This window comes from Hemicordylus capensis, chromosome 6 (genome assembly GCF_027244095.1).
Source record: "Hemicordylus capensis ecotype Gifberg chromosome 6, rHemCap1.1.pri, whole genome shotgun sequence".
Taxonomy (NCBI): domain Eukaryota; kingdom Metazoa; phylum Chordata; class Lepidosauria; order Squamata; family Cordylidae; genus Hemicordylus; species Hemicordylus capensis.
Genome location: NC_069662.1, coordinates 22986493 through 22998870, shown reverse-complemented (window position 1 = coordinate 22998870; position 12378 = coordinate 22986493). Strand labels below are relative to the sequence as shown.

General features: G+C 46.8%; 1 protein-coding gene across 3 annotated transcripts; it reads left to right on the top strand.

Annotated features, from left to right (window-relative positions):
• The first annotated feature begins 332 nt into the window (after positions 1–332).
• Positions 333–12158, top strand: AKT1S1 (AKT1 substrate 1). 3 transcript variants are annotated; one of them, XM_053265473.1, is made up of 5 exons: positions 333–528; positions 1552–2017; positions 8763–8840; positions 9822–10019; positions 11100–11252. In XM_053265473.1, exons 2-5 carry the CDS (start codon positions 1552–1554, stop codon positions 11111–11113), a joined length of 756 nt encoding a protein of 251 aa, XP_053121448.1. In that variant the 5' UTR covers positions 333–528; the 3' UTR covers positions 11114–11252. The 3 variants fall into 3 exon arrangements, with proteins under 3 accessions (XP_053121448.1, XP_053121446.1, XP_053121447.1); XM_053265471.1 differs by having other exon boundaries at positions 335–528; positions 9822–9970; positions 11100–12158; XM_053265472.1 differs by having other exon boundaries at positions 340–436; positions 9822–9970; positions 11100–12158.
• The last annotated feature ends 220 nt before the right edge of the window (positions 12159–12378 follow it).

The following is a 12378-nucleotide window of genomic DNA, read 5'->3' as shown; positions in this document are numbered from 1 at the left end:
TCACACGGCAACAGTGGAGTTAATTTTTACCGGAAGTTCAACCTGTGTGTCACTCTAGTAATGTAAAGAGCTCTGTGTAGTTAAGCAACCCCGCCATTTTTAGTACGGGTTAGCTCCCATCTTTGCAACGGGCACCTGGAAGTTCTCGCCGCCATCTTTTTTTTAAGAGCCAGCAATGGCACTTTCCCCCCGTTAAAGGAGCCACCATCTTTTTTGAGGGAGAGTTGACTCCTTCGGCTCCATCTTTGTATTGGGCACGTCCTCCGTTTCAATTGTAGCGCCATCTTTATAAAGGGCAAGGCATGGACAAGACTCTCATGTCTTCTGAGGGCGGGCGGAGGAGGCGGAGCCTTGGGGTGGGGAGGGGGAGAAAGAGGAGGAGGCGGTTGTTGTGCAGAGGAGGAGGGGGACATAAGTGTCCTGGGAGGGGTCAAAGGTGAGAGGTTAGGATTCAAAGTGGTGACCCCGAACGGGGGTGGGGTGGCCGCGGTGGTGAGGCTTGGAGAGGGAGCCAAGAGGCAGTGGAAGGTAATTTTTTTTTCTCCTTCTTCCTGGAGGTCCTCTCTTGGTTGTTGGGGGGAGGAATGGTTTTTGTCTTCTTCTTTTTTCCCCCCCTGGGGGGGATAATTCCTGCTCCCTATTTCCACCCAACCCTGTTTTTTATTTTGCCCCCACCCTTAGTGTTGTCTGTCTAATGGTATTGTGTTCGCCCTCCTCTCTCGTGGCATAAATGTACATTTTGCTTTGTTGCTAGGGAACCCAGGAGTCCAGGTTCCTTGTTCTCACACCTTGCTCTCTGGCCTGTTAGAAACGTCCCATGCCTTCTGCTCGAGAACCCAGGAGTTCTGACAGTGTGGCCTTCTCTACTCTAGCCCACTCGATTGATTACATGCCCTGCCCGTTAGCCTGAAGTCTGTAAACCTGGGTCATTTGTCTTTAAGCAGATGAGGAGTTTAGGCTTCTTGCCCCTTCAAATCCACTAGCTCCTCTTTCACTGACAACCCAGGAGTCCTTTGGGGCCCTTGTTAACTCTAACCTGCTAGTTGTTGTTCTCCACTGAAAGAACCCTGGGGTATTAGTACCCGCTCTCCTATGAGAAAAGCTAGATGCCCTGGTATTAACTAGGATTGTAAAGTTCAGTCAGTTAATTGAATCTTTTTTTAAACTTTAGATCAGCTTAAAGAAGGCCCACAACTAGCTGGGCAGCTTTCTTTAACCCCCCCTCCCCTGCAAAAAACCACCCCATTAATTATTTTAATATAAAAGTGTACAAAAACTGTGGGTGAAAGGCACCATCTTAAAATACCCTCTTCTCTCACATATTCAGTAATGCTTCTTATAAGATGATGTCTGCTGTCACATATGTTCATTGTCTAAAAGCAAATAAACCAATTGTGTGTTTCCCTCTTGAAGTATTATTCGTCTGAAAATGTATACAGATTTAATTGTTTAATTGGCTGAAGCATATATAAGTAACTGGCTACAAGTTCTTTACGTGGATGGCATCTCTAGCATTAATGTACATATCCTTTCTTTCTTCTATCCCTCAAGATGACGAACATTGCAGATAATCATAAGGAGAGCTGGGCAGCCCTGGTTGCTGCAGCAGAACGGTACCGGCGTCAGACAGGCAACGAAATAGTGCTGCTCACAGCCTTCAGGGCCCCACCCCCTGGTGGTTTTGGCTATGCGCAGCATGGAAGTGGAGCTCTGGCTGATGCTGTTCAACGCTACCTCGAAGATATTGCAGTGGTCCACAAGACCACTGCCTTCACCTATGCCACCCGTCCTCCCTCAGCCCCTCATCCACCTCCTACTCATGGAACCTACTCCCGGAGCTACCCTTCTGCTTTTGCCCCAGAAGAGCCTGCCCCGCACAGGACATCTGCCTCTCAGGGGCCCTTGCTGCAGGCTGCTGAGGGCCAGGAGCCTGAAGATGAAGATGATGAAGGAGACAGGAATACACTGACAGAAGTGGAGCAGCCTGGTGGGAGAGAACATCCCAGTGACACTACTGGTAAGTCTATGCATTAATCAATGCCCTGTCAACAATGACTGGTTATAGTGAGGCCCACAGATTAGTAAAGCCCTACATGGCTTGGGGCCAGGGTACCTGTTGGACCACATTCACCCATATGAATCTGCCAGGGCCCTCCACTCATCATCTCAAGCCCTGTTCATGACCCTGCCACTAACAGAGATCCGGTCAGCGGGGACGATAGACAGGGCCTTTTTGGCTGTGGCCCCTTGACTTTGGAACACCCTCCCTGAAGAGCTTTGCCATGCTCCCTCCCTCAGTGTTTATAAAAAAAATCTTAAAACGCACCTTTTTAGGGAGGCTTTTTAATGTTTGATTTTTTTGTTATATCTGGTAGGTTCTTTAGCTTTTTATAATTTTCAGTTTTTAGCTTTTAAAATAACCTTTAGTTAGAACCGAATAATGATCATGTTTTTTTCCTGACAACTTTTTTAGTTTAGTTTAGTTAATTTTATTACTTTTACTGTATCTTGGGTCTGTCTTATTGTTGTCAGCCACCCCGTGCAGTAGTGCACTGGAGGGACGGGGTATAAATATTTTAAATAAACAATAAATAAATAAGCAGACAGAGTTAAGAGTAAAACCTGATTGCATGTTTTGTTACAGGGAAGTGATCCTTACAGATGCAGTGGCTGGGTTGAGTATAATGTGAACTTCTAATTAAAGCCTGTCTTCTCTTTATGCATGAGCCTACGCCTTCCCACAAACTGTGGTTTGCTCGGGACTGAAAAGCCAGCATCTGAAGCCACGCTTTGAAGCTGGTTTGCAAACCACAGTTTGTGCGAACTGTTTTTTTTCTCTTGCATCTGTATTCACAGACCATTGACCCACAGCTGGGGCCATTGCTCTGCCTCAAGAGGCTGTACTATAGAGATGCAAGTGAACTTATGAAACCGAGTCCTGAGCAGATAGGGAACAAAAGCAGATAAGCAATTCTAAACCAGGACTTGACAAATCCTGGGTGCCAGTAAGCCATGGCGCCTAGAAATTTAACCGTGGCACCCAGACTAGGATATTCAGAAGTAGTTCTTTAATAAAATCTTCACTTGTCCCAGGCACCCCTGTTTCTGTTCTAAGTATCCTGTTCTTTACTTCTGAAGAGATTAAAGAGAAGCCTATTTCCCTTACTGCCCTACAAGGTCCCTCACTAAGTTTGGTAATCTTGTCGAGTGCCCCTTGTCTGGCTTCTAAATTTTGGGCTGGCTCCTAGATCCAAAAAAAAGTTGTCAAGGTCTGCTCTAAACCAGGGTTTGCATATTCTACGTCTGGCAGCCCAAACCATGGTTCTTATCCTTGGTTAGCACTTACCATGGTTTTGTGTTATGTTTGAACTCAGGCAGCACCTTCTGCTGCCGCCATGTTGGGCAAAAGACCTTGTTATTACAGATCTGTATTTAAGCAGAAAGGCCAGTCTCACAGGGCACTGAGCATGAGAGAACCATGGCTTGCCAAAGGCCTCCAATTGAGTTGTGGTATTGAAGCTTGCAGAGTAGTTATGCTCTTTGCCACTATGCAATATTGACTCTTATGATAATGCCCAAGTCTGAAAAACACTGAGGGCATCTGCTCTCCTTTTGTCTGCCTCCTTTTGCTTTGCCTAATGCCTTTTCTTCCTAGTGAACAAAAAATACTGAGTCTAGTATACCAAATTCTAAACCAAACCCCCTTGCCCCACACACAAACCCTTTGGGTAACTCTGCATGTTAAAATGTATGTAAACTGGTCCAACGGCCATAATTCATATTCTGCCTGTGCCCAGTGATTCTAGGTTGAAGATTGCCCTAAGTAGCCCACCCATCATGGAAGAAAGGCAGGATATAAACATAGTAATGCATTACTAATAGTACTTACATAGGGCAGGGGTTCCTAACGTTGCTAAAGGCCATTGTGGCTGGGGATAATGGGAGTTGTAGTCCAACAGCCTCTACACACTCAAGGTTGGGAACCCCAGTATAAGGCATTTCAAGGGATTAAAATGCCTATCTCAGAAATCTGGTGGGCCACTGTGTGAAACAGGATGCTGGACTAGATGGACTTTGAAGTTATCCTATCCCCTGATCCAGCAGGGCTGTTCTTATCTTTTCAACAGCCCTGTCAGGTAAACGAACACCATCCCCGTTTTGTGGACAGGGTCCGAGGCAAAGAAGACCCTTAGTGAGTGTGTGGCTGAGAGATGTGAATTAATGTCTTCCAGCCTTGTACTCCTAGCTGCTCTGCTGCACCAGCTCTGAGTCGGCCTCGCTTGTACGTCTTCCCTTCCAAACCTTTTGGTCTCTTTTGCGGTCTGGTGAACCGTCCCCTGCCACCGAACCTGATACTCCCAAGTGAGGCTCAACCCTGAGAAAAGCAGAGGTATTTTTAACCATCAGGGTTAGGGAATCCAAGTTGATAGTTGAGAATTGTGGACCTGTGTGGGGGACTGCTCAGTTGTGGCTGGCTAGGCACAGTGGCTCAGGTTTCTTGGGCTGCACTTTTGAGCCCTAAACTCCATCCTAGAGTGCTTAAGCAGCTGATGTCAAAAAGGCTGCTGCTAAGATTCCTCTTCCTCCTCCCTTGGCTTGGAAGCTGAGCGTTTTTCACACAATGCATAATCAACTTGTGGAATTCTCTGCCACGAGATGTGGTGACAGCCAACAACTTGGATGGCTTTAAGAGGGGCTTGGATAACGTCATGGAGGAGAGGTCTATCAACAGCTACTAGTCAGAGGGCTATAGGCCACCTCCAGCCTCAAAGGCAGGATGCCTCTGAGTACCAGTTGCAGGAAGTAACAGCAGGAGAGAGGGCATGCCCTCAGCTCCTGCTGTAGGCTTCCAGTGGCATCTGGTGGGCCACTGTGTGAAACAGGATGCTGGGCTAGATGGGCCTTGGGCCCGATTCAGCAGGGCTGTTTTTATGTTCTTAAGCCCCAAAGCACTCTCTGTATCAAGGTATAGTCATAGTGTCAAAACTGGAAGTTTGGAGGGTTTTTTACAACGTGGGCTGGATATTCTGCTGCTCCCCTTGGTCAGAACATCAGGAGCATAGATATAAACAGATCCTGCAGTGAAATTACTAGCTGACTCCCTGCCCCATCTCCCTGGGGTGCTGATTCTAAGTTAACTGCCTCATTGTTCCTATGGGGCATTTCCTGGTGCCAAGAGGCTTGGGTCCCAAGCAGTGTTCTCTCTAACAGGGATTCCCAGATGTTGTTGAGTACAACTCCCAGAATCCCCAGCCAAAGGCCATTGTTGTTGGCCATTCCCAACAACATCTGGGAATCCCTGTTAGAGGGAACACTGGTCCCAAGGCCTACAAGGAATCGGTCAACACAGGACAATAATGAATTGAGATCCAATCACCAGCTCTCTTTCTATATATTTGCATTTCTCCTTGTCAAGGGAATGGTTTGGAGACTTCTGATGTAGCTCCACCTACTGGCTGAGCAGATCTGAGCATAGCCATGCATGGATGGGGAGACTCTTTGGGAAAGTTCTATTACATTTGTAATTTTGTGGGGAGTAAAGAAGTTTTGATCAGATTGGTGGAATATCTAAAGAGGGATTTACATCTGATTTACATCTAAGGACACCTGTACATTCGTCCTTAGAAATGTGAGTGGCCTACATAGATTTGAATAATAGATGAAAAAGGCATATTTGCTTTGTTTTTAGATGGTGGTGTGTGTGTTGCAGTAGGCACAGTCTTAGAAGAAATATTATCTTCTGTGTGAGTGTGAAGAGGGAATGTCTCTTCTGTGGAGATACTTGATATCTGCAGTTTTTATAAGTACTTATTTTAAAGTGTTGCTCAACTTTTTAAAAAGGATTTTAATGGGTTAATTTAATTATTGATCAATTAAAGCTTACAGCCCTAAGTAAAACAATATCCAACCATAATAAATTTTGCAGACGGCAATATATTAGGCAGAAATATAAAGCGTCACCTACCTTCCTTATGAGGCTAGGCTACAGCATCTGGGGCTCTTTACTTTAGAAAAGAGGAGACTAAGGGGAAACATGATAGAGGTCTATAAAGTTATGCATGGAGTGGAAAGAGTGGACAGATAAATTTTTCTCCCTCTCTCACAATACTAGAACCAGGGGTCATCCCATGAAACTGAAGGTTGGGAAATTGAGGACTGACAAGAAGAAGTACTTTTTCACACAGCACATAATTAATCTGTGGAATTCCTTGCCATGGGATATGGTGATGGCCACCATCTTGGGTGGCTTTGAAGGGGTTTCATGGAGGACAGGTCTATCAATGGCTGCTAGTCTGGTGGCTGTGCGCCACCTCCAGCCTCAGAGGCAAGATGCCTCTAAATACCAGTTGCAGGGGAGCAGTGTTCCTCCTTACAGGGATTCACAGAGTTGCTAACTACAACTCCCAGAATCCTCAGCTGCAATAGCTTTTATGTGGGGATTCTGGGAGCTGTAACCAACAACTTCTGGGAATCCTTGTTAGAGCGAACACTGCAGGAGAGAGGGCATGCCCTCACCTCTTGCCTGTGAGCTCCCCAAAGGTATCTGGTGGGCCACTATGTGAAACAGGATGCTGGACTAGATAGGCCTTGGGCCTGATCCAGTAGGGCTGTTCTTATGTTATGTTCATCATATCTGCCTCTGGAAGTGACCCAAAGCAATGGGGTCTTGCAGCCCCATTCAGATGGGCTGACAAGGGTGTAGTTTTGAGGTCAAAATTGAGTTGTTCCAGAGTCTCTAGTATTATACTAAGGACCTCCAAAGAGCTCTTGAGAAGCAGACATTGTCTCTTCACTACCACCACTCTATCTTCTCAATAGTCCTACAAGGTAGGCTAGGCTGAGAGGTAATGACTGCCCCAAGGTCACCTTACACAATGCATGGCTGAGATCTCCCTAGCTGGAGTCTGGCTGCCTAATTTACTACAGTGCACTGGCTCTCCACGTATGCTGCTTTGAGCTCCTTGGAGGAAGTGCATGATACAAATATCTCCCCCCCCCCCTTTTCTTTCCAAAAGCTCCCTGCCCTGAGACTACTGCTGCACTCCTTTCAAATTTATTTATTTTTATTGTTAGATGTATACCCCGCCTTTCATTAAGAAAATCCCAAATGTTCTGTTTTCACTTGTTGAAGTTCAAATGAGGAACAGGGAGGGCTGTTCAAGGACATGGTGTCTGCAGGGGGAGCAGGGGGGTTGCTTCCCCAGCCCCCTGAATTTTAAAGTTACTACTTTATTTATTTAAAGTGTTTGAATTAGTGACCCTGCCATTTAGCCAGCAGGAGGACTAGAGAGGGATTGGAGATCATTCCTAGTGAACAGGTAGTAGCAGGTATTGTCTGCCAGGTGCCAGAATGATTGATCACCAACTTATGGATTAAATGCCCTAATAGCCTTGCCTGGCCAAGGCTTAGCTACAGGGCTCAGATTCTTTGTCGCTAGACTCATATTGGGACCCTGGTTTGTGATTTGACTACCCAGTACTGGTATGGTTTTCTGTGCTATTGGACTTTGATCTGCCGACTACCTTTCTCACTACACCAGGTAGTCTGCAGATCAGAGTCCAACAGCACAGAAAACCGTACCAGTACTGGGTGGTCAAATCACAAACCAGGGTCCCGATATGAATCCAGCAACAAAGAATCTGAGCCCTGTAGCTGAGTTCTAGCCAGCCAAGGCTGTTAGGGCATTTAATCCATAAATTGGTAATCAGTAGCTCCTACACAAGCCCAGACTTTTTGCTGTTCTGGAGGAGCGTCCAGGCCAAATGAAAGTTGCTTATTCTGTTCCAATAATGCTGCTTCCGATCGGCTCTTGCAAATCTTATTCCAATCTGGACACCCCATAAATACATGTATGATGGAACACAGGTTTGCAAAAATATTCTTAAGCTTGGTCAACTACGATTTATCTTCAGTTTTTCCCTCCTAACTTGGAATGGACTTGTTTGCAGCCCCCCTGCTAACTGGGCAAAGAGGCACCTTTTAAAAGTGGTGATTCTCTTTATTTAGCAGGGGGAGAACAACTGGCCCTATCCACCCCCAGCACAGTACCCCTCCAGTGACTGTTGCTGCTGCCTATCTTACATTTCTCTTTAGATTGTAAGCCCTTGGGTGACAGGAGGGTGACACTTTATTTGTTTCTCTATGTAAACCCCTTTGGAAACTTTTGATGAAAAACAATGTATAAATATTTGTTGTTGCAGTAGCCCAGTCCAGGTTTCCCTGGTCAAATGCATCCGTTTCTCCTCCCCACCCGACCTCTGGCTTGGAAATCCCACTCAGGCTGCTCTGGCTCTAGGCTTCCCTCCCTCCCCAAGCAGAGAGCTAGATTAGCACAGTAGCTATCCATGTGATCTCCACTTTGGGGGCCATCCCAGACACCACGTGCATGTTGGGATGAGGGAAAATAAAAAAAGGTGGTTGTGGCTATTGTGCACAAGCGGGACAGCCTTATTTTATTTATTTAACATATTTCTATACTGCCCAAAACTTGCGCCTTGGGCAGTTTACCATTAAAATCATTAACATTAAAATCATTTCATGGGATGGGAGGTAAATGGCTTCATAAATAATTGCCCCCCTGCCCAAGATGTGGCTGCAACTCAGCCTTTGGATAGAGGATCCAACCAAAACAGCTGTCTCTCTCTTTCGGGGACAAGTGCATGTTGGTCCCTGACTTAACAGCCCGGAGACAGCTGCAGCTTAACTCTGAGTAAGAGATCTCTGTTGTTGTCCTTCAATTTTTAACATGTTCCACTTCCAGGTCTCTTTGTGATGGACGAAGATTCCCCAAGCCAGGACTATGAGCCTTTTTTTGACTCTGACCCAGAAAGCACTGATGGTGAGTGGCAGCAGTAGATGGGCCTTGGTCTGATCCATCAGGATGCTAACAAGAACCTAATGTATATAATAGGGATGTGCAGAATGTTTTGAGCTCGAAATGTTCCAACTCAAAATGGGCTGTTTTGAGTGTCTCGAGCTCAAAACAGAACGCCCTTCAAAGGAAGGGCCTGTTTTGAGCTCAGAATGGAATGATCCTGTTCCCAGTTGGAACGTTCCAAGTATTCCAAGTGCCGTTCTGGAGGCATGTTTTCCCCTTGCTGACTGGTTTTGGCACCAGTTTCTGACTGGCTTGCAATCTCCTTGCTTCTTGACTGGCTTGTTATCATACCAATCAAGTTCTGAGCTTGGAATGGAACGCAAATCCTGTTCCATGCACATCCCTAGTATATCGCGCCATTAATGTGCATGACATGTCCCTGCCTAAAGGAGCTTGCTATCTAAAACTTAACAAACAGTCCAAATAAAGGGATGGAGATGGGGGAATAAGAACACCTGGAGGAGTGCCTGCTGCTCTCTCAGGTCATCTTCCTCTGGTGCCACCACCCACAGTGGTGTGACAGGTGGTTTTACCAGGGAGAGAGCCTTCTCAGTCCAGCTTCTAATTTACAATTGCTCCTGATTTCTGCTGGCTCTATATCGGCTCATTGGCTGTTCTTAATGTTTATTCTTATATCTGAGTCATTTTGGTTCCAACGTTCTTTTTGCAAACTGCTTGAAGAACAGTCAGTTCAGTGGTATATATGTTAAATAAATACGTATGATAAAGTTTACAGCAGTCCCGTTCTATAGGACAGGTGGGCTAACTTCAGTCTTACATGAACTATGTTCTATTAGGAACGCAGCAATGTGTGTTTGTGGGCATTCTCATCAAGCATAGTTTGTGCAAGGCAGATGTTAGCCCACCTGCTCTGTGGATCTGTATGATGGGATTGGGCAGTTGACATTTTGTCTCCCAACCTTTCCTTTCCCTCCTCTCCAGATGGGAGTCTGAGTGAAGAGGCCCCTGGGCAGACGGTCCCGCCGGCCATCAGCCACCAGTATGCCAAATCCCTGCCTGTCTCAGTGCCCATCTGGGGCTTTAAGGAGCAGCGGCAAGAGATGCGTTCCTCCGATGAGGAGACCAGCAAGGTGGGTTGGAGCTGCAGGGATCTACTCGAGAGGACAGTCCTTCAAGAAGGTAGAATCCCTTCCAGAGCTCTTCACCTTCCCTCTTGGTCCAATGGGTGGCATTCGGTGTTCCCTGTCTGTAACAGGGATTTCCAGATGTTGACGGCAACTCCCATCGTCCCCAGCTAAAGGCCATTGCAGCTAAGGCTGCTGGGGTTGTAGCTAACAACTTCTGGGAATGCTAGAATCCTTACCGGCAGCACAGATGGCCATGCACCACCTCTAAATTTAGCTGAGCAAATCTCAATGAAAATAGGTGCGACTGTGGATGTTCTGGGATTGCTTCCTGGAATCGGGGAAACAAGTGTGTGCCAAATTCCACAATCCAAGAACCTTGGCTTGTTTGTACGTTGGTTTTTAAAATCAAGCTTCTAACCCTTTTTAAGTGTGTAACCAGAGTGAGAGTGACCAATTCCTGGTGAAAGAAGTCGGGAGTGGGCAAGATTTAAAAGCCAGTTTGAAGAATTCCTTTAAATTGGCCAGGCCTGCATCACCTTGCTACGTAGCTCTTTTATCCTCTTGGTGACTCATGTAATTCAGTGGCTTTGGTGCAGAGTATAAACTCCTCTTTAAGGGGTAATTTCTGGCGTTGATGAGATGTGAGGAGAGAAACTTGGTGAACAATGGGTGGAGTCTGTAGAAGCCCCCAAGAGAAAATTAGGTGCGTCTTGCAACCAGTGAAAGCAAGAAAGGGGGAGGCAGGTGGTACCTCTTGGGGTAGCAGGCGAGAGAGCTGGTCTTGTGGTAGCAAGCATGAATGGCTCCCTTGGCTAAGCAGGGTCCACCCTGGTTGCATTTGAATGGGAGACAACAAATGAGCACTGTAAGATATTCCCCTTCGGGGATGGAGCTGCTCTGGGAAGAGCACCTGCTTGCTTGCATGCAGGAGGTTCCAAGTTCCCTCCCTGGCAAAATCTCCAAGATAGGGCTGAGAGAGACTCCTACCTGCAACCTTGGAGCAGCCGCTGCCAGTCTGTGTAGACAATACTGAGCTAGATGGACCAATGGTCTGACTCAGTATCTGGCAGCCGCCTATGTTCCTATAAGCGTCTTGCTCCACTCACTTCCTGATTTTTGTTCCCCATGACAGCATTCGTCCCCTGACCTTGAGAAGATAGCTGCCAGTATGCGGGCATTAGTGCTGCGGGTGTCGGATGGCACGGAGATGTTCGGGGACCTGCCTCGGCCACGCCTCAACACAAGTGACTTCCAGAAGCTACAGCGGAAATACTAATTAATCTGACACTCCCTGCCCTCTCCCCATCCCTCCCCCCACTCCATCTGGTCCCCTTCTTCTCTCCTCCCCTCCCCCGCCCCACAAATCGGTGGACAGGGTTGGGTGCTCCCCTCAAGCCATAAGCCTCTAGTCTCTTCTACCCTCATCCCAACTCTGAGCTCCTACAAGCTTTAATTTAAAGTGATCGCCTCAATCTTACACTACAGTTGGGGTGGGGAGATCTTATACCTCCAGTTCTCTCCCCCCCACCCCCCGAAATCCTGTCCCACTCTCTCTTCTATCTTGTGAATTAGGAGGTATAGCAGCCCTTTTCAAGCAGGTATTCCCTACCCAAAGAAGAGGTGGGTCTGGGGTGGGGACACTACATACAAAGGTGTACTGACAAAACTGCATACCAGACCTACCCCATCCATTGCCTCAAATCCACCCCAACCCCAGCTACTAAGGGTTCTCTGAAAGTCAGAAATTTATCTTTTTCTCCCTAAATAAGTGTCTTAAAGATCCTTTGCACATAAGCTGGGTTTGTCTACACTCTAGTTTTGAGCCAAGTGTCCCTTTTGTGGGAGTGTGGTACCTTATCATCTCACTCCCCACCCCCCGCATGCATAACTCTCTCCCAGTTTTCAGGAGTGTGGTATTCAGGGTCCCTTTTTCTATTGGGGAGGGTGGTACAAATGTGGGGTGGCCCCCAAACAGATGGGATGTAGAAGGGGCTCTAGGAGTTGCCTGCAACCCTCTGTTCTCCCCCTGCCCCGGCATACTTTTGTATTAGATGATCAGGGGCCCTTTGTGGCCCTGGCCCTCTATTTTTGTCCAAAGATGATTGGTGAATTGGAAGGGAGAGGATGTATTTTTTCTCTCCTTCCTGCCAACCTACCAGCCAATAATAAAAACAAAAAAATCTTTTACCAACCCTTTTGCCCTGTTGTCTGATTGGTGAGAAGTGGTTTAGATCGAAACCAAAAGAGGAGAATGTTTCAAACTAGCCGTTAAATTCCACTCTCAGAAAAATGGTGGGAAAGGCAGAAGTTAGTTGGATGATTACTTCTCTGGACAACTCCACGCCTCACATTATACCAGCAGTTTCTCCAAGCACATGGATGAGCCTTACTTACGGTGTCGGGAAAGATAT

Bases quoted from the DNA above. Each gene is read 5' to 3' on its own strand.
- AKT1S1 (XM_053265471.1), top strand. From the start codon at position 1,552: ATGACGAACATTGCAGATAATCATAAGGAGAGCTGGGCAGCCCTGGTT. The intron at 2,018-8,762 runs GTAAGTCTATGC...TTCCACTTCCAG, and splicing joins ACATCCCAGTGACACTACTG to GTCTCTTTGTGATGGACGAA. The intron at 8,841-9,821 runs GTGAGTGGCAGC...CCTCCTCTCCAG, and splicing joins TGACCCAGAAAGCACTGATG to ATGGGAGTCTGAGTGAAGAG.